The 20407-nt window shown below is 27.8% G+C and overlaps 2 protein-coding genes across 2 annotated transcripts; both read left to right on the top strand.

Moving 5' to 3' along the window:
- Positions 1 to 8130: 8130 nt before the first annotated feature.
- On the top strand, positions 8131 to 8928 carry LOC124943964 (GDSL esterase/lipase At5g45670-like). Its single transcript, XM_047484418.1, has 2 exons — positions 8131 to 8317; positions 8780 to 8928. The coding sequence occupies exons 1-2, from the start codon at positions 8131 to 8133 to the stop codon at positions 8926 to 8928; spliced, it is 336 nt and encodes a 111-aa protein (XP_047340374.1).
- A 60-nt stretch (positions 8929 to 8988) lies between these two features.
- LOC124943956 (GDSL esterase/lipase At1g29660-like) lies at positions 8989 to 12176 on the top strand. Its single transcript, XM_047484413.1, has 3 exons — positions 8989 to 9228; positions 11611 to 11854; positions 11959 to 12176. The coding sequence occupies exons 1-3, from the start codon at positions 8998 to 9000 to the stop codon at positions 12174 to 12176; spliced, it is 693 nt and encodes a 230-aa protein (XP_047340369.1). The 5' UTR covers positions 8989 to 8997.
- Positions 12177 to 20407: the final 8231 nt, after the last annotated feature.

Raw genomic sequence — 20407 nt, 5'->3', positions numbered from 1 at the left:
GTTTTATTTCATATATATAATTTTTTATTTGTCTAATTTATCAAAATTATGTTGTTTTGATGAATGATACAGAAAGTGGAACATATTTTGGGACCGCAGATCCTTACCCATAATATTTATATATATTAAGATAAAATATTTATTATTTTTAAATCTTTATAATTTGGTATGCACTATTATATTTTTTAAGTCAAATAAATTTTAAAAATATAAAAACTAGTTATTTTATTTTATATATATTATTAAAATATATTTAATAAAAATTTGATATTATCAAGACTATTTCTTATTGATTAATGGAGATAAAATGTTATCAATTATTTATTTAGAATTTTTGTGATAAAAAAAGAGAAGAGAGATATTTAATTTTTTTAACTAATTATTATATAGAGAGAGGATAGGATAGGATAGGGTAGGATGAAAGTTAAAAAAATGAAAAAGTATGAGGAAAGAAAAAAAAAAAAGTTATTTAATTTTTTCAACTAATTGTTAGTATATCATTCTTTATATTAAATTCCTTCCCAATTCTCTCTCATATGTATATATAATTTCTTTTTAATAAAAGTAAGTTAAAAATAAATATTGACTTGATTTTAAGAAACTAAATAAGATTATTTCTTTAAATTATTTTAGGAATTTAATTAGAATATAAGTTTAAAAAAATGACTGAGTCAATAATTATATATTATTATAAATTAAAATATTAACCTATTATATCGGTTACATTTAAATTAAAATTAGTTTCATAATTTTATATACATTTAGTTTATAAATAATACTAAAAATAATATTAAATCATATTAATATTTTTCTCTTTCGCATTAATTTAATAGACTAATTCATCACTAACTATTTTATAAAATAAAATTTAAATAATAACAAAATTCTAATTTATAACTTTATATTTATATATAACAATGTAATTTGACATGTGCATCACAATTATATAAATATTTTACATATTTTTTTATTTAAGATTAGTTAATAACAATTTTTAATATATTTTTTTTAAGATTAGTTAATGTAATTATCACAGTAATATACAAAAAGAAAAAGAATTATTTTTTATTTAATATTAGTTCATGTCATTGTAAATACTTTAATCACATTTACAAATATTATATCTAAATTTTAAATAATATATATATATATATATATATATATATTATATTCATTTTAATTTTAATTGAAGATAAATTTTTTATCATTTTAATCAAAATTTATATTTAAATTATATCTTTTATAAAATAATATATATATATATATATATATATATATATATATAGATAGATAAACTATTTATCATTTTTAAACTTTTATATAATTTGGTATTCACTATTATCTTTTTAATTAAAATAAATTCTAAAAATATGGATTAATAATCATTTTTATGTCATTTAGGTTTTAAAAATATATTTAATGGAGATTTGATATTGTCAAGACTATTTTCTTATTGACTAATGAAGATAAATTGTTATCAATTATTTACTTAGCATTTTTGTTATATTATTTTTTTAACTTATATTTTAATTAAATTTCTGAAATATTATAATAAATATATATATATATATATATATTAATTAACATTATTAATATTAAGTCTTTAAACCGTAATAAAATTAGTTATAAACACTAATATATTTATTATTATAAAATATATATAGTGATTGAGTCAATAATTATATATTATTATAAATTTAAATATTAACCTATTATATAGATAAAAAAATTTGGTTTCATAATTTTATAAAAATTTAGTTTATAAATAATACTAAAAATAATATTAAATCTTATTCATATTTAATCGCTAATTAAATAATAGACTAATTCATCACAAATTAATTCATAAAATAAAATTTTAATTAATAACAAAAATCTAATTTATAAATTTATATTTATATAGATAACAAATGTCATAAAAACTAGATAATTTATCATGCACATAACAATTATATAAATATTTTTATTTTATTTTTTTATTTAAGATTAGTTTTATATTAAATAATTTAATCTCATTTACAAATAATATATCTAAATTTCAAATAATATAACATTAATATATATATATATATATATATATATATATATATATATATATATATATAATATTCATAAATTTTAATTGAAGATAAACTCTATCATTTTTAATCAAAATTTATATCTAAATTACTTTTATAAAATTATATATATATATTTATATATATATATATATATTAAAATAAACTCTTTTATCATTTTTGTGTACTTTTATAATTTGATATATATATTAAGAAGAACTCTTTATTAAATAAATTCTAAAAATATAGAGGACTAATTTTTTTTTTATCTCATTTACATTCTAAAAATATGTTTAATGAAGATTTGATAATTTGAATTACTATTTTTTTTATTGATTAATGGAAATAAATTGTTATCAATTATATATTTAGCATTTTTGTTATCTTTGTTTTTTTAATTTAGTTTAAATTTAAAGGTATTTAAAATTGTAATTTGTTTAATTATTAATAATATTTATGTATTTTAATTTATAAATTATAAAATATAATAAAAAAAAATTAGGTTTTAATTAATTATTTTTTTTTAAAAAAAATAATAAAAACTAATTAAGAAAGTGTATGAAAGTAATTTTTATTTTATTTATAATTTGGTAATCATAAATAATAATAAAAGCAACCAAAAACATATAAACTTTGTAACAATAAGAGAATTTAAATATTTTTTATAAAAAAATATTGTATATAAAATTTATAATTATTAGTTTAATTAGTATTAGTGTATTTGTTTTATAATATTTGTACTTATAAGTAGATAAAATAAAATTATATATTTTTTTATAATATTTGTACTTATAAGTAGATAAAATAAAATTATATTTGTAATTTTTAAATATGAATAAAAAAATATAAGAATTTAATTAAAACATAAAATGCATATAATATCTTTGAATTATATAATAGGTAAATTTATAAATATAATTGAAAATAATTGCATTTAATATTATGTAAATTTTAATTATATAAAATAATAAAAATATTAAAGAATTAAGGGTTATTCAACTTCACTCAGTCCTCCACCACGGTTTCACCTTCTTTTTGTGTGGAGCTTTAACCTACTCTTGTTGATCGAGTGAGCAATATCTACATTCCTATTATCTTTCGCTTCACCTTGCTCCCTGGTACATTTTGAAGAAGATTTCTACATAGCTTCACCTTACTCCCTTTTACATTTAAAGAAGATTTCTGCATAGTTTTACCTTTTTCACTAGTACATTTGAAGAAGATTTATGCATAATTATAAGTATAGTACTTTTGTTACATTAGCCAGGTCCTCCATCTTGGAGATAATGATTATTTGTAGGTTTGTAAAGATTCATTTATTAAGTTGTGTTATTGTGTATTAATAGAAGCATGACAAGAAATTTGGTCATTGAATATAATTAACTTTTTTTTATGAATTTTAGGTTGATCATAATGTGGTTGTCATTGATATAAATTTGAAAGAATGAATGTTCAAGAGATAAATTCATTTCCTCATTTTTCTCCATAATTTTATTTCAGTGATTTCTTTTTACAAGACAAGGACAAATAGATAGAACAATAAAATTTCTTTGAGTGAAATTTGCAACGCCGCATTAACATGTTAGTATTAATTCTCTCTTCCAATGAATTTATCATATGTGATTTATATCAATTTATTTAATATAGGAAATATTTTACTTAGTTCTTGTTTGTTAAAAGAGAGTAAAAAAGTGTAATTTGTTACTAATTGATAAATTTTTATTTGAATTTTTATAGGTCCGGAGAGAGGAAGAGAAGTTGTTTAAAATTTTGGGATTTGATCATTTTTGTTGATATAATAATGTTTATTTGTATGAATTTGGATACTATATAATTATATTTTAATGTAATTATATTTGGATATAATTATATTTTTAGATAATATTTTAATATAATAATGGAGTGTTAATTATATAATATTATTTTGAATGATTTTTATTGTTGTCAATTGTCAAATAATTATAATTATTTGTTGATATAATTATATAGCCAACTAACTATTAACTTATGACCACTATTAATTGCGGTTTTAAACAGAACTTAAAAACTATTACTTACGTAAGAATATCGCATTTATATATAGCCAACTAACTATTAACTACGGTTTTTGTACCGCCTTTATAGTCAATATTAACTGCGGTTTTTAAATCGCAGTTACAAACTATTACTTGCGGTGAAAATTCCGCCTTTATAAGTAAATAATTTACTACGGTTTTAGGAACCACAGTTAGAGACTATTAAATGCGGTCTTATAAACCGTAGTTAGAGACTATTAACTGCAGTTTTATAAACCGCAGTTAGAGACTATTAACTGCGGTTTTATAAACTACAGTTAAAGGCTATTATCTGCGGTAAATTTACCGCCTTTAAATATCAATATCTCTTTAACGGCGGAACTATTAACGACGGTTGACTAAGGTAATTTTACCGTCGTAATTATCTTTTAACAACGATAAATTATACAATAAAGGCGTTAAAAACTGCCCTTAAATGTTACTAGTGATAATTGTATGTCTTAGTTGTATTTTGACTTAGATTCCTTTCTTTACAACTAAGTTTGAGAGGAGGATAAATTTAAGATCAAAATAAATAAATAAATAAAATAACTGGTCAACAATAGTTGATATAAGTATTAATTTGCCCACGTACATCCATTTTGAAAATTCTTGATCCTCACTATCAATTATTTATTATTTATTTTTTAAATGGTCTGGTTATATTCATCGTTATATAATCCTATTCAGAAAAATCATAAATAGGTAATTAATTTATTTTAGTTAACTGAATTCATTTTTTGTTTTTATTTTAAATAACCATTTTTACTATTACTAGAAAAATTTTCGTGTAATTCAAACGGATAAAAATAAAAACAAAATAAATTAAAAAAATTATAATAATATTTTCAATGTTTAAAATTATTAAAATAAAAAATATAACGCTCTCATTCCAAATTTTATTTACTTCGATAAAACAACTTATTTTCTCACATGTTTCATCACATATTTTTTTCCGAATGAATCTCTCATCTCGTGACTTTACACTTTTACTTTGTCAATCAAATATTTGATTCATATTTTTTAATAATTAGCATCGTGACCTCACACTTTGGTTAATCAAATATTTGATTCATATTTTTTTAATCACTTTCCAATAATACCGGTCTATTATTCCTCGACAAACCACATTTCAATCACACTTGGTTAAATGTTGTATTTGTTTTGTTAGATTGCTAGTTCGAAACATACAAATAACATTTTAAATTTAATTTTTAACCGTTTTAAGTTTATGAGCGGGTCAACCCACAATCTGACCCAAGTATTCATTTACTCTCACATAAATATCCAAATTAACCATAACTCTCGATCCGGCAATCCCGACACTTTAAAAATTAAGCATCCTTATATATAGATAGATTAGTTGTTAAAAAATTGAACTTTTATTGTTAAAATGTCTAGCGTTCATCACATTTGGTGTTGAATCTCAAATATAAAGTATTGTTAGCCTAGTTGGTTAAAAGGTTATACTTGTTTTATTAGGTTGCAAGTTTGAAACATACAAATAACGTTTTTAATTTAATTTTTAACCGTTTTAAGTTTATGGTCAGGTCAACCCACAACCCGACCCAAATATCTATTTACTCTCACATAAATATCTAAATTAACCACAGCTCTCGACCCGACAATCTAGACACTTTAAAAATTAAGCATCATTAATATATATATATATATATATATATATATATATATATATATATATTAATGAAAATAACTATGTCATATACAGGGACAGATCTAGAAATCAATGTTGGGGTGGTCTTCAATTTAATGTAAAAAATTATATATAATGTTTAAATAAGTTAAACTATAAGAGATTTTAAAAATAAAGCTAATCATTAATCAAATCTATTTTATTTTCTTAGGTAAATTTCGTTAAATTTAGAGTATCAAGCAGTCGACAAAATAATTAATATATATTTTATTGCAAAGTTTCGTGTGCACCTTCTTAATTGGTGAAAATATTCGCTAAGTAGTAATGGTAAAAATATGTAATATTAAAACAAGATAAATCAACGTAACTTAAATTTTTATCATTTACTTTTGATCAATTGTTGACATAACTCAACAAGTGTAAAAACATTGAAATTCTGCGTAACATAAAGTTTATAATGTAAATATTTTCAAACAATAATGTCTTCATCTATCAAATCTTCATGATAAATTCCGTTGCACGTTTATAAAATATCTTATTATTAAATAAGTAGAATGAAATATTTTAGTCTAAAGATATACCTAGTGATGCTAAATAATACATTTTTATTTATACATTCAATCAAACGTATATAAAATTAATTATAATCATTATATACATAATTAAATTGACAATTATTCAAATTAAAAAGATAAAATTTATAGAAAAAGATAGAATTATTTTAAATAATAAACCTCTACGGGAATTAGAAAAGTAATTATCTGAAAGTTAAATAAAAATAATTAGATAATGGAGAAATGGAATGAAATACTTACATAAAAATGAAAAGGAAAGTAATTTTATATTAGGGAAGAAGTATGCTATATAATATATAATATAACTGTACAGAAAGAGAATGAATGTAGTTTATGCTTTCTGAGAATTTTCAGTTTTAATTTGATATATATATATATATATGCCTACAAACAAAAATTAGGGATGGGCTTAAGCCCACCTCCGCCTTTCTTAATTATATATATATATATATATATATATATATATATATATATATATATATATTAAACCATTCAAGCTAATATACCTTCTTTCTATCAACAATAAACTTTTTATTTTATTTATTTATTTAAGGATTAATACCATCATTGTAATAAATACATTACAGTTCAACTTACAGTCATCATAGACACGATTTACAAATTCAATTGGTATGTCCTGAAAATTTAATAAAAATGTATTCATTTGATATGGTTTTTCTTATGAACTTTTATGAAAAAACTAAATTATCTAATCATATATTTTTTTAACGATCAAATTATTTAATTTAATATTAAAATATTAAAATATCTTTACTTTACTTTATTTTTATAAATTTAAATACAAAAAAGACATTATATTTATACAAATAATTAAAAATTCAAATACTATATTTTTCATCCAATAAGATTATTAATAAAACCCACTAAAAACTTTCTAGTAACCAGCATCATACAAACTTTAAGAATTATTCTACACTCAATAATTCATCAAATTATGTTGAGTAGATCAATATTTTTTTCAAAGTTACACAAGTTTCAAATATAATATTTTTTTTGTTCAAACCTCAAACCATCAATAAAATGTCTCTAGCTAGACATTTTTAGGCATCCAAAATCTGATATAATATGGAGAACAACAAAGTACAAAGTCTTTAATTCCAACAAAATCTAGCCAATTCAGACACCTCCCCCCAAACTCTAGTGTCAAAATCTTCAAGAAGAGTTTTACCCAAAAAAAACTAAGAAAAATGAATTCAATCCATCATTATGTTGATCCAATTGTCCAAGTACCTTTGATTATTTATGATTTAACTGTCAAAAAAGAAAAAAATAATTACAAACATGCCTACCCAAATAATCAAATTTAAAGGTTTTTCTTAATTCTATTTATGCGGTATATAAGTTTGTTACGTTTTAAGTAGTTAAAATTATTTTTTTTTAGAATATTAATTATTGAGACATCTAACCGACTATATGGGCCTTTGGCTTCCAATTATAAAATAATATTATTATTGATTTTTAAGATACAAACATAATTGTTTATTTATTCTTTCATGCCTTAATCATCATTTTCCACTATCAACATTCAACTTTGCAATTATCATTCAATTTGACTTTCTTGTATTTATTTTATATATATTTTTAAAGACTTTCTTGTATTTGTTAATATGCTTTTCGCTAGTTTTCTATTACATGATTTTATGTGTATAAATATATGATTGATGTTTCTAACTAAGCCATTGGTCTCTCTCTTTGTGCCTTGTTATTTTCACTTAATTATCAATATTATGATATCAATATTAGGGACATTAATGTTATTGGCAGTACTAATGACTGAAGTCAATAGCGAGCCACAAGTGCCGTGTTATTTTGTTTTCGGGGATTCGTTAGTTGATAATGGCAATAACAACAATCTCAAGACTAGTGCCAAAGTGAACTACCCTCCTTATGGCGTCGATTTCCCTCAAGGACCCACGGGAAGATTTTGCAACGGACCTAATTTTGCAGACATCATTGGTTAGTATTCTTTGTTCTAGGATTACTTTTGTTTAATTAGAGTTTTATGTTGTTCATTGTTGAGCTCTATTGGAAATACTTTTTAACTGTTAAATCATATTTGAAAAGAGAACTTATAAGTGAAATTAGAAATTTATTGACTATTACAATCTTTATTCGATCATAATATAAGTGTTATTATTAATTTTTTTTAATTGAATAAATACGACATATTCTTGATAAATTCCTAGTAAAAAAATCCAAAATTTAGGTCGACTTATGTATAAAAATAACATTTTATTGCATTTGAATCAATTACATGAAATCTCATCTCGTGTTTTTGTATTGGATTATTCATTTTACTATAACCATTCATAAGAAAATTCAATCTTTTCAATCAAATAATCTATGACGGCCAATATATCTTGCGATAATAAAAATGTAATTACGATAACTCCTAAATTATGTATTTTCTCCATGCAGCTCAATTACTAGGATTTGACCGATATATCCCACCATTCACCAACACAACAGGCTACGACATTCTTTTAGGTGTTAACTATGGGTCGGGAGGAGGTGGAATTCTTGACGAATCTGGGAAACAACTAGTAAGAACGAGGAATGATTTGTGATTTTCAATAATAATTACTATCCATTGATGAAATTAATCCCATGAATTAATACAGGGTGGGAGATTCAGTATGAATGCACAATTAAAAAACCATGGATTAACAAAGTTACGGATTATTTCAATTATGAAAAGTGAAATGGCTGCCCGAAATTACTTGAGTAAGTGTATATACACGGTTGGTATGGGCAGCAACGATTACATTAACAACTACTTGCAACCTGCTTATTATTCATCAAGCAAAATGTACACACCTGACCAGTTTGCTGACCGTCTTATTAACCAATATACTTTACAATTACTGGTAAGATTATGCACAATTAAAGTAATCAATAACTTTGATTATTTAATAACACTTGCAAATTTTGGTCAATTTGGGATTCTTTGCACATAAAAGGTTAAACTGTTTTATAAATTCAACATTTTTCACTAAAAAAAAAAGTCTGATTTGCGATATATACATTTATCGATTAAAAAGTCTGATTTACTTTATAGGAATAAATTCAGCGCTGGATAATAACATTTCTGGAAATATTGCGATTAGATTTTCGGTTTCAAATTGATTACACTGAAAGAAATATAAAAGGTTGTTAAAGACGTTATTAAATTAAATTTATAATTTTTATCCCCATTTTTTGATTAATTTATTTTAATAGTAAATCTTCTATGAATACAACGACAAATGATGTTTATAATATTACCTATTCAATCGCAACTTTTCAAATTTTCACTTACTTTTGAATGCTATAGGATTAGCTAGTGACATTGAGATTATATTTGTTTGATGATTATGCGACTTTTTAATTCATGTCACAAAATAATTTTAGTTGAATGACTTATGAGTACATAGTGATTAATCTAGTAATACATTAACAATATATTTTTAGTGATATTTTAGTTTACGATGCATTAACAATTGCAGATTTGAATGATGTGGCTGAACATAATGTTGTAGTTCTTGTGTGTGGCTAATTATAATGTTCAAGTTTCATGATATTATAAAATCTTATTTAACAGAAATTTAAGATTTATTTAATCTTAAATGTTAGCCGGTTGAGATTAGAAGTTCGTCAGAATTACATAAGCTCGAATTATATCAGTCTATATTATTCTAGCTTGTCAAATAATGTAGAAGTTCGTATAAATTTCTAAAATACATCCAAAATACCTTTGGTAGTGGGAAGAAGTATTGCATATGGCTTGTGTGTGGCTAATTTTAATGTTCAACTTTCATAATATTATAAAATCTTATTTAACAGAAATTTAAGAATTATCTAATCTTGAATGTTAGCCGATTGAGAGTAGGAGTTCGTCAGAATTACATAAGCTCAAATTATATCAGCATATATTATTCTAGTTTGTCAAATAATGTAGAAGTTCGTATAAATTTCTAAAATACATCCAAATTAACTTTGGGAGTGGGAATAGTATCGCATATGGCTTGTGTGTGGCTAATTTTAATGTTCAACTTTCCTAATATTATAAAAAATCTTATTTAACAGAAATTTAAGAATTATCTATTCTTGAATGTTAGCCGATTAGATATAAGAGTTCGTTAAAATTACATAAGCTCGAATTATATCACCCAATAATATTCCAGCTTGTCAAATTATGTACAAGTTCGTAACATATATTTACTTTCTACAATAGCGATGAAAAAATGTAACTAAATTTCCTTAATTATTTTGTACGTTTTTTCTTCTTTCATTAATATTTTTTAAAGTTTATAAATCTAGTCTCAAATTTTTTTCGTCCACTAATGAGAAAGTCAAGTTTTATGTGAAGTAAACAAAATTATTCACACCTCAAAACATGACAAAAATTGTCATAATTTAAACAAGCATCAAAATCATTCAAAATAAACACCCAAAAAAATAAATCATAAATAAAATAAAATTTAAGGTTATCAATATAAACTTAGAAACTATTATTCTCGTCTTGCCTTCATGAGCTTAGCTTGGCTATGCAACTTCCATATATTTCTCTATGTGTGAAATTATTGTACAAGTACTAATAAAAACAATATTTTAGGATGTGTTTTGTAAAATTGTAATTAGAATTTAGAGTTTTAATTTTAATTGGATGTTTGTTAAATCATTTAAAATTAAGATCTAGTTCAAATCATTGTGATTTTGTAATTTTGCAATTCTAATTTTTGTAAGCAAAATATCTTATTAATTTATTATTTAAAAAACACGGGTTAACTAACGATATTATTTTTTTTATCTGAATGGGAATCAAACCCAAAACAATCTTAGACACTTAAGCTACATAGTGAGTTTTGTCGAACCGCTATTTTAATAATATAGATAATATTTATTCAAAATAGTTTTATTATAAGTTTTCAAATATTGAAACTATATTTGAATTATAACAAACATAATAGTTTAATTTTAATTTTAATTTAATAACAATTCTTATTAGAATTACAATTACAATTCTAATACAAATTTCAATTTGATTAGTCTAAAAGCATCCTTACAATTTTTCGAGAGGAATTATAGTCTTCCTAACCCTCCTCAAAAAATTATTTGTAGAAAATTTGTTTTCAAGTGTAGACTCACAATTTAATGTTTTCCTTTGCATTAATTTAATTTTTTTCCAGCTAGAAAAACCTCATATTGTAAATTTTGAGATCTTAAATTTACTTGTCTTACATATGCCTATTTGTTTTGTGAAAGAACAGAGTCTATACATTTTAGGAGCAAGGAAGGTGGCAGTATTTGGGCCGGGGCTCGTAGGGTGCACCCCAGCTGAGATAGCAGTTTATGGTGCAAATGCTTCTGGCTGTGTGGATTTTATCAACAATGATGTACAACTCTTCAATGATCGCCTTCAACCTCTCGTCAATTATCTTAATAGTCATCTTATTGACGCCAAGTATACTTATATTAATATCGCTCAAATCTCTTCCAGTTCTTCTTCTGGTGGTAATATTTTCTTACGCTGAATCTCATGATTCTTGTTTTCATTTGTAGAACTAATTAAAATGTTTGTTTATCAGCCGGTTGATTTTTTGTTTTGGTTTTTATAGGTGTGAATCCGATTAATATTCCGTGTTGTAGCGTTAACAACATTGGATTCTGTGTTCCTAACTCTGTTCCATGTCCTTTAAGGAATGAGTCTACCTTCTTTGATGCCTTTCATACCACAACTATTGCCAATTCGTTCATTGGAGGCAGATGTTATAATGCAATAAATTCTAGTGATGCTCAGCCATATGATATTTCCACTTTAGCTCGTCTAAAATAAAACATGTACTATATACATGTCTCTAAAATAAAACATGTTATTTACTTTATTGTAAAAGAAATTGCCACGGGCTCTAATCAATAAAGGACACAAGTTAACTTTGTTTAAGGGAATCTTTCTATATAGTGTCTTTTGAATTATTATTATTTAGTTTTACTGAAAGAAACACTCATTAAAATAATTTTATTGTTACTTTTTTGCAAATAAAATTTTAAAATGAAGTTACTCGAAATAGATAAAGAAATCTCAAGCTATCTAATCATGAGTATATTAGGACATGTTCTAATGTATAAACCAAGATTTAAAAAAAATGTATCATTTTCATTTTAATTAGATCTAAAATATCTCATATATACCAACCAACACCATGATGTTTTAACTTCTGCAAACGTTATTATAACCCGGAAATTCTCCTCGTAGCTTAGCACGTGTTTGGTGGACACGTGGCAAAATGTGGACTAAAGGTGGCTCAAAGGTCGATGGTTTCAACCTTGATTTACGTGTCGGACATCATTTTAAAAAAAACATTATTTTTAAAAGATTTTGATAACACCTGACGACTTTTAAAATTAATTATGTAAAAATTATTAATTTTGTTCAAATTTTAATAATCTAGGGATTTGTTGTAATCAAATAACGATTTGATTTGAAATTCGGTTTAAATTAATTAAACATGACTAATTTAAGAAAATACTATTGATTTGAAGATAGAGTTGACTATTGATTTTAGAAAAAATCAATACAAATGTGTACATGTACAAACGTATTTTGCACCAGAGTTTCGTTTTTGGTTTGAAGTTAGGTGATACTCGGGAAAGATCTTTCGCGCTTCATCCTACTCTGTACTCGTACGAAAACGATCTCTACTTATAAAGTTGGTTTTTGAAAATCGGTTATATCACGTTTTAATTTTAACCAATTAATTTTCTAGTCCTAGTCATGCTTTTTAAGTTTTAGAGTTATTTAAAATATTGAAACATCAATATTTAAATGCTGGTACATGTTGCGGATGATAACTAGAGTGAAAATACCTAAAAAATATCAGTCAATTTTAAAGGCATTAGGTTTAGAAATAAACACCAAACAAACTCTTGTTAAAATATTTTTTTTGGAAATATACCAAAAATATTTAAAATGCATCTTCTAATTTTTGGGATTTTTAGAAAATTGTATATGGGTTCAAAATTACAAAAATAATTTTGGGTTTTGAAAAGTGGAACCAAACAAGCCTCAGGATCGGAGTCCTAAGGTTCGGGTCCAATTTTATCGGTCGGGGTCCGGAGACCCTTGGTTTAGACTTGAGATCTCTCGGTCTAGGTACGGGAGGCTCTCGGTTGAGGTGCAAAGACTCTTGGTCCTTAGTTAATCTTATCAGTCTAGGTGTAAAAATCTATCGATCCTATACTGGCATAGGTTTAGGTTTTCTCGATTGAGGTGTATAAACTTCTCGGTCCGGGTCTAGCCCTAAACTATGTCCCTCGGTCCTTAGTTTTAGGAGTCTCGGTCCTGAGTCTAGGAATATTGGTCACCAGTTTGGACCTCTCGGTCCTAGGTCCGAAGAGTCTCGGTTTGAGGTCAGACCTCTCAATCCTAGGTAAAAATCTTTGGTCGGATTTCTCGGTCCTGGCTCAAGAACATGGGTTCTAAACATCGGTCTTATCTTAAAATACTAGTCCTAGGTCTTGGTCATAGCTTATTTTTACCGGTCATTCGTCACGGTCTGGACTGAGGATTCTCACTCGGACCTCTCGGTCATAGGCTCACAGACCTCGGTCCTCAAGAACATACGTATCTAGTTTTTAAAATTCATTTTCTAGCTCTAATTCTTTGATCTAAGAGCTTGGTAGCTTCACAAAGCTCTCAGGAACATATTGATCATCATCTCAAGGTATGATTCAACCTAGATGATGATCAATTTGTTCAAAATAGATTGTGATCAAAATTTAGGTTTTTGATTATAGTTTCCTTATAGCACATACACTTGATTGATACCAAAACAAGAACATTGTCTACTTGTTTGAACCAATTCAAGAAACCAAAATTTCAAATTTTTTGGGAAAATTTTGATTTTGATCAAACATGATCGGGATGGATCAAACATGATCCAAATAGTTGCCCAACAATATCATTACAATCATGTTGGAAAGATTTTGGGTTGTGATTCGATCGAATTAACTAAAGAACATCAAACCAGTTTTTTTAATTTTGAAATTCAAATTTTGGATTTTTGTTATTTAAATTAATTGATCGATTCTATTGTATCCAGATAGTCCATAAATCATTTAGAGATGATTTTTCAATCATAAAATCACATAAGCAGCAAGCCTAGAAGCTTTTATAATATGAAATATATAAATTTCAAATTCAAACTGTAAATATGAATTAGAAGTTGATTGGAACCTTGCCAAAGATTTTAGAACACTCATTGATTCTAAAGGAAGCATTCTAGATACACATATTCAAGCTTGATGGCCTTAAAAAGAAATTTTGAAAAATACGATTCTTTGTAGCTTTAATATCGGATTTCAATTTTTTGTTGTTTGAGGCTTTTGCGTTGGTAGGTTGGCTTTGTAATGAAGGGGGTGTTTATATTGTCCGAAGGTCGGTTGAAGCTTCCAGTGGCTTGAATTAGTCAAGTCGTTAATGACTTTTGACTGTTCTTGGCATGTAGTTGTCGGAATAGGCCGTGATAATGCCTATTCTTGTATGGAGAATGATCACCATCGTAGGGTGATCATTCTTGTTTTTGAATTAGTCTAAACCATCAACAAATGACTGAGTTCCAAAAAGCCAAAATCAGTTCGTGTTCTTCATGTTTATCTGCTCGGAGATCGCGATGAAGACGAAGATCAAAGCCAAAACGATGTTGTTTGGATGCGCGTTTGATATTCCGTCTGCATTCCGTCTGCGTTCCGTCCAGCGTCGTTGGCGTTTGGGCATTTTCGGCTAACACGGTTGACGTCCCGTTAGTTGATCTGATGCTCCTAGGCGCGTGCTTCCTTCTACTACAGAAGGCTACGCAAAGTGCCCTGGCGTGTTGGATTGGATTCAAGCGTCCATCTGATGGACACGGCTATTGCTACACCGAATTCGTCTGTTTTCAATTACCCCAATTACAGATTTTTTGTTTTTATTTAAAACCTTAAAGGTTTGTTTGAAATTAATTTTTCTTTCACCCTTTTGGTTTTAATTTTGATCTTTTTAAATACACAAAATACTAAAATAAATTTGGAAAATGTTTTACCAATTTATTTTATTTTTGTGTATATATTTAAGATTTAAATAAATAATTCTCTTTAGATGAAATGAACACAACAATTCATCAAATTTATTTAATTTTTATCTTTAATTTTTCTAAAATTATTTTAAAATAAATGAGTATAACTTTTATTCTAAATAATTTTATTTTTATTATTTTGACCATTTTTCTTAATTAATTAGGTTTTAATTATAACAAAAATTTGTCAAATTAATTGTTTTAATTGGTGTTTGGCCCCGAGTTAATTATTTTGACTTTATAGATTGGATGTAGATTTTTAGTGTTTACAATTATAAATATGTTATAAGTTAAAAGTTAATAAATAAACTGTCCGACTAATTTTTAGTTAATGTTTTCAATCCTTATTAAAAGTATTATGAGAAACTCCAACTAAATTTCATTAAGTTTTGTAGTTTTGCATGTTCCAACCCAAATTCACAACATTTGGGCATCACCTATTATTCCAGCTATTCATAACAAACTTAATATTTTCCAAAGGAAAGTATTATGAAGTAACATATGTGTGGCAATTTCTTCAGAATTCAACAAAAATGACATTATTCAGTATTATGTTTGAAAGGATAATACTCATTTCATTGTTCAATTTAATCGCAAAAATCATAATTAAATGGTGAAATCCATAGAAAAAACAAGTAAGTACAAGTTTTGATGTAATAGAATAACTTAAAATTAAGTAAGAAGATAACCGACATTTGTGATCACACAACATAAACATAAAACAACTCATAACCACAAGAAACATCACTCGTCAATACGTACAAAGAACTTAAAAGAGATGTGAGAAAGGAGACTCGATGACGACTTCCCTATTGATTAGTCTTCCCGTCCTTTCAAAATGTAAATAACATTTAATGAAGTTTGTATGCTTTTTTTACGACATTTTGTTTGTACTTTTTAATGCATTTTAATCATTCAATAATGTATTTTTTCATGAGCATTTAGATTAAGCCTCTTGACCACGAATTTCACATAATCAAGTTTCATAATTGTTATATTCATGCTGGAAATTCTTGATTTTCAGCTTCAAAGCACGTGGGTTTGTTTTTTCTTTACGAGTCCTAGGCTCTGTGCCTAAGTTTTTATCAAGTTTATACCATATTTCTTGCATAGTTCGCCTATTAATCGCAGTCAACACTACACAAAAAGTGTATTTGTGACGAAAATTTAGTGACGTTTGTGGTCTGTAATAATTTTTCGACGGTATTGGCCGTGAGACAAATTAATAAATATCAAAAATATAACGAAAAAACGTAGAAAAAATTTAAGAAAATTTAGCGAGGTTTATATTCATTGCTATTATAGAAATTAAAAATATGTTACAAATTCAAAAGAATTTTCCGATGGTTTTACCCACAAAATTTGAGACTAAATTTATACCTTAATGAAAGAAGGAAATGTTAAAAATAATTAAGGAAATTTAGCTACAATTTTTTTTCATCGCTATTGTAGAAATTAATATATATGTTACAAAATCCTCAGAAATTTTCCAACATAACTTTCGATGTATTTTTCGACGAAATTTAATTCCTTTAGAAATGGTTATTCTAGAGTTTTCGACCGATTTTTTGACGAAATTTTTGACAGTAGTTTCCGTAGGAAGTTGCATCACAAACATAGTACCATATGTAATTACCTCCAATATTCTCATAATGGGAAAAATAAATCAAATCTTTAGGGTTCGATGTGATCGGTCCACATTAACCATACAATTCGATGACAAATCAGGGATAGATCATCGAGCGTACGATGAAGAAGAAGATTAGGAGATAGGACAATATGATGCGTGGGTAGTGATAAGTGCCTACTTCAAGGATAAATGTGTAACTAGGCAGCAATTAGACTGCTTCGACGAGTTCATTCAAAACATGAGGCAATAAATCGTCGACGAGTCCTCCATAATCAAGATCATACTCGAGTTCTAAAACAATTCTGTTTCCGACCACCAATCCGACTTCCTTGAGGTACGTACGTGTTGTTACGATCCATATATACAACTTCATATTCATGCCTAGATAATTTGTGCGTAATTTCACTACAAGTAATTTCTAAGTTGTATGTTGGTTGAGACAATTTACCGAATAACGTTCGGTCAAATGTACCTAAGTAAACCGTTGATGACGGAGACTAATGGTGAAATTTGACTTACTCATCCCCACTGTATGTAGATGAGAAGAAACAAGTTATAAGGAAAGAACATGAATGTGAAGAAGTGACCGAATCCTAGGAGTTTCTTAAAGTTTTGTTGGGAAGGTATTGAAATAAACTGAATGTCACGACTTTTCTAATTTGATTATGAATATTTGATCAATGATGTCTTTATATAATACTAGCATTAATAGAATTAATCCCGTATATTTTGTCACGGGCTCAGTCTTTTCACTGACGATCCGTGCGACACTAGTTACGATCTCTACAAGAACGAGTAACTGGTCAGCCTTACTCGACGCAACACTCGGCGTTTAATAGATTTGACACAAAATTCTAGAGAGATAGTAAACTCTTACAAAGAATAATATTATATCACTTGAATATTTGGTGATTTACAATGTAATACCTCACAGGTATTTATAGGACTAATTCTAGCTATTACATTAATGACACACTAATTTATGGCATTCCTTATGAGTATCAATTAGTGATGCACTAATTTAGGGATTCCTTCTAATTGTCAATTAGTGATGCACTAATCAAGAACATGCCTTTTAACTGTCAATTAATGATGCACTAATCTGGCACCTTCCTTCCAGCTAGAACATTCCTTGCGTTGGGCTTAAGCGGGCTTAAATCTCCTCCTCTTCTTGGGCCAGAAAGATTGGGCTGTGACTTCTCCATAAGCCTCCTCCTCTTCTTGGGACAGGAAGATTGGACCGTGACATTCTCTCCCACTCAATCTGGCGACGTCCTCGTCGCATCTTCCTTGTAGGCCTGGATGATGTCTCCACATATGATATAAGTTTTGAGCGACATGCTAATTTTCCAACCTGTTTCTTCTCTAAGAAAGGGCCTTCGTATTGCCTCACAAGCCCCTTGTGAACTTTGGAAAATCGTCTCCCTTGATGGAGGAGAAGTTTTACTATCACTCGGTTTCCTCCGAACTCCGAGTGTCTTCTCTTCTTGTCCTCCCATTTCTTCATTCTTTTGGCGGTGTTCGTTATTTCGCACTTCTCTTTCTTGAAGGGCAACTCCTCTGGTTGCCTCTTCAATTCCTCCAATTTGGAAGGCTTCATGCGATAAAAAACCGTCGCTGATGGTTTAGTACATTTGACTAACTCTTCTCTGTGATCCACCTCTCTCTTATGATGGGGTTTCTCTGATAATCCAGCGGACATTACATCATGACCTTTCTCTAGGACAATTGTAACTTCTGGAGGTATATTCTCTTTGGACGCAATTTTCTCATCTTCTTTCATGGTGACAAGTTGATGGGTGGGTCTTCTCCGTACCTTTTGAGAGTTTCATGGCAGATAGGTGCCTGGTTTCTCTTTTGCCCTCTCTCGTTAAAGGTATTGTGCAAGTATTGCCTTGCTCTAGAATGTAAATCGTATTGGCAGAAGGGAGTAGGAAGGCATTTACCTTGTCTAGGAACTCTTTGCCAAGAACCATTTTGTAGTCGTCCATGTCAATAATGGAGAAATCCAGAAGGCCAATCCACTCCCCCAAGTTGATCTTTACATTACAAGCAACTCCATAAGTTGCACTTGGTTTCGAGTTGACTGCTTTAAGTCACCCTTTCTCCTTAGTGTACCTGATCCCCAGTCTTCTTGCCTCCTTTACCTCTAGAAAATTATTGTTGGCTCCTGTATCCAACAAAGCTTTAACCATGTGGTTCTTACTTTAGTTTCCACAAATAGTCGTCCTTTCTTCACGGACTTTGGCTCATCAAACTTTGTTGTAACAACACTGATTAGTTTTAACGACCCCAAGCGAACTTCATCGTGAATGCGTTCTTGCTCCTCCATCAAAGCTGATAGTTTATTCTTCATTGGGCACTCTCTTTCTTTGTGCGTCCCTTCACAAAAGAAACACTTTATCCGGGGTTTCTCTCCACATTTCTCATCCCAATCTTCTCTACCATTGGGATTGATAGACTTAATTGGGTCTTCATTGTTGAAGATATGGTTTCCACCATTTTTCCCCTTGTCATTCCTCTCATAGGTCGACTTTGGTTTCTCTTGCCTTCTCATTTCGACAAGTGATTCATCCACGACAATAGCGGTGTTTAGATCTTGGACACCACGTCGTTCCAACTCAACCTTTGCCCATATTTGTAGACCATCAGTGAAGGCTAACAAGGCTTTGTCATTTGAATAGTTAGAGATTTCAAGAAGAGTAGAGATGAACTCTTTGATATACTCCTTGATACTCCCTCTATGTGATAATCGTCGCAACTTGCTCTTGCTTCTCGAATGGCATTTTCAGGATAGAACTGCCTCTTAAGTTCCTCCTTGAATTCACCCTAAGTATTGATAGAACATAGACCTCTTTCTATGTCACTACTTCTTCTCCTCCACCATAGCATTGCGGTGTCTTCCAGGTATGTCGTGGTAGTATCTATCTTCCTCGCCTCTTCTACTAGGCCAAGTGCTTTGAAATACTGGTCCAGAATCCATAAGAAGTTGTCGATCTCCTTCGCATTCCTCTCGCCTAAATACGCTTTAGGCCTTGGAACGTCTATCCTTATCGGATTGGAGACTCCTACAGGCGCACGTTCGCACTCTTGCGCAACCACATTCTTGAATAACACCACATCCTCTTCGGTCGCTTGTAATTTAGATGACATTACCTCGAGTTTCTCGGTCAAGGTATTGATTTCACTAAGGAGGGTCTGCTTTACAATTTGAGTTTGCTCATGAAATTAGGACAAGCCTTCGTTCAGGGCACCTTGCATTCCTCCTTGGAGTTTGTCTCTCTCCTTTTCAAGCTCGGCAATGCGTTCCTCTAGGTCCCCGAC

The sequence above is a fragment of the Impatiens glandulifera genome, chromosome 1 (genome assembly GCF_907164915.1).
Source record: "Impatiens glandulifera chromosome 1, dImpGla2.1, whole genome shotgun sequence".
Classification (NCBI taxonomy): Eukaryota; Viridiplantae; Streptophyta; class Magnoliopsida; order Ericales; family Balsaminaceae; genus Impatiens; species Impatiens glandulifera.
The sequence above is the reverse complement of the archived record's forward strand: the minus strand, read 5'-3'. Positions and strand labels throughout refer to the sequence as shown.

Bases quoted from the DNA above. Each gene is read 5' to 3' on its own strand.
- LOC124943964 (XM_047484418.1), top strand. From the start codon at position 8,131: ATGACTGAAGTCAATAGCGAGCCACAAGTGCCGTGTTATTTTGTTTTC. The intron at 8,318-8,779 runs GTTAGTATTCTT...TTCTCCATGCAG, and splicing joins TAATTTTGCAGACATCATTG to CTCAATTACTAGGATTTGAC.
- LOC124943956 (XM_047484413.1), top strand. From the start codon at position 8,998: ATGAATGCACAATTAAAAAACCATGGATTAACAAAGTTACGGATTATT. The intron at 9,229-11,610 runs GTAAGATTATGC...GTGAAAGAACAG, and splicing joins AATATACTTTACAATTACTG to AGTCTATACATTTTAGGAGC. The intron at 11,855-11,958 runs GTAATATTTTCT...TGGTTTTTATAG, and splicing joins TTCCAGTTCTTCTTCTGGTG to GTGTGAATCCGATTAATATT.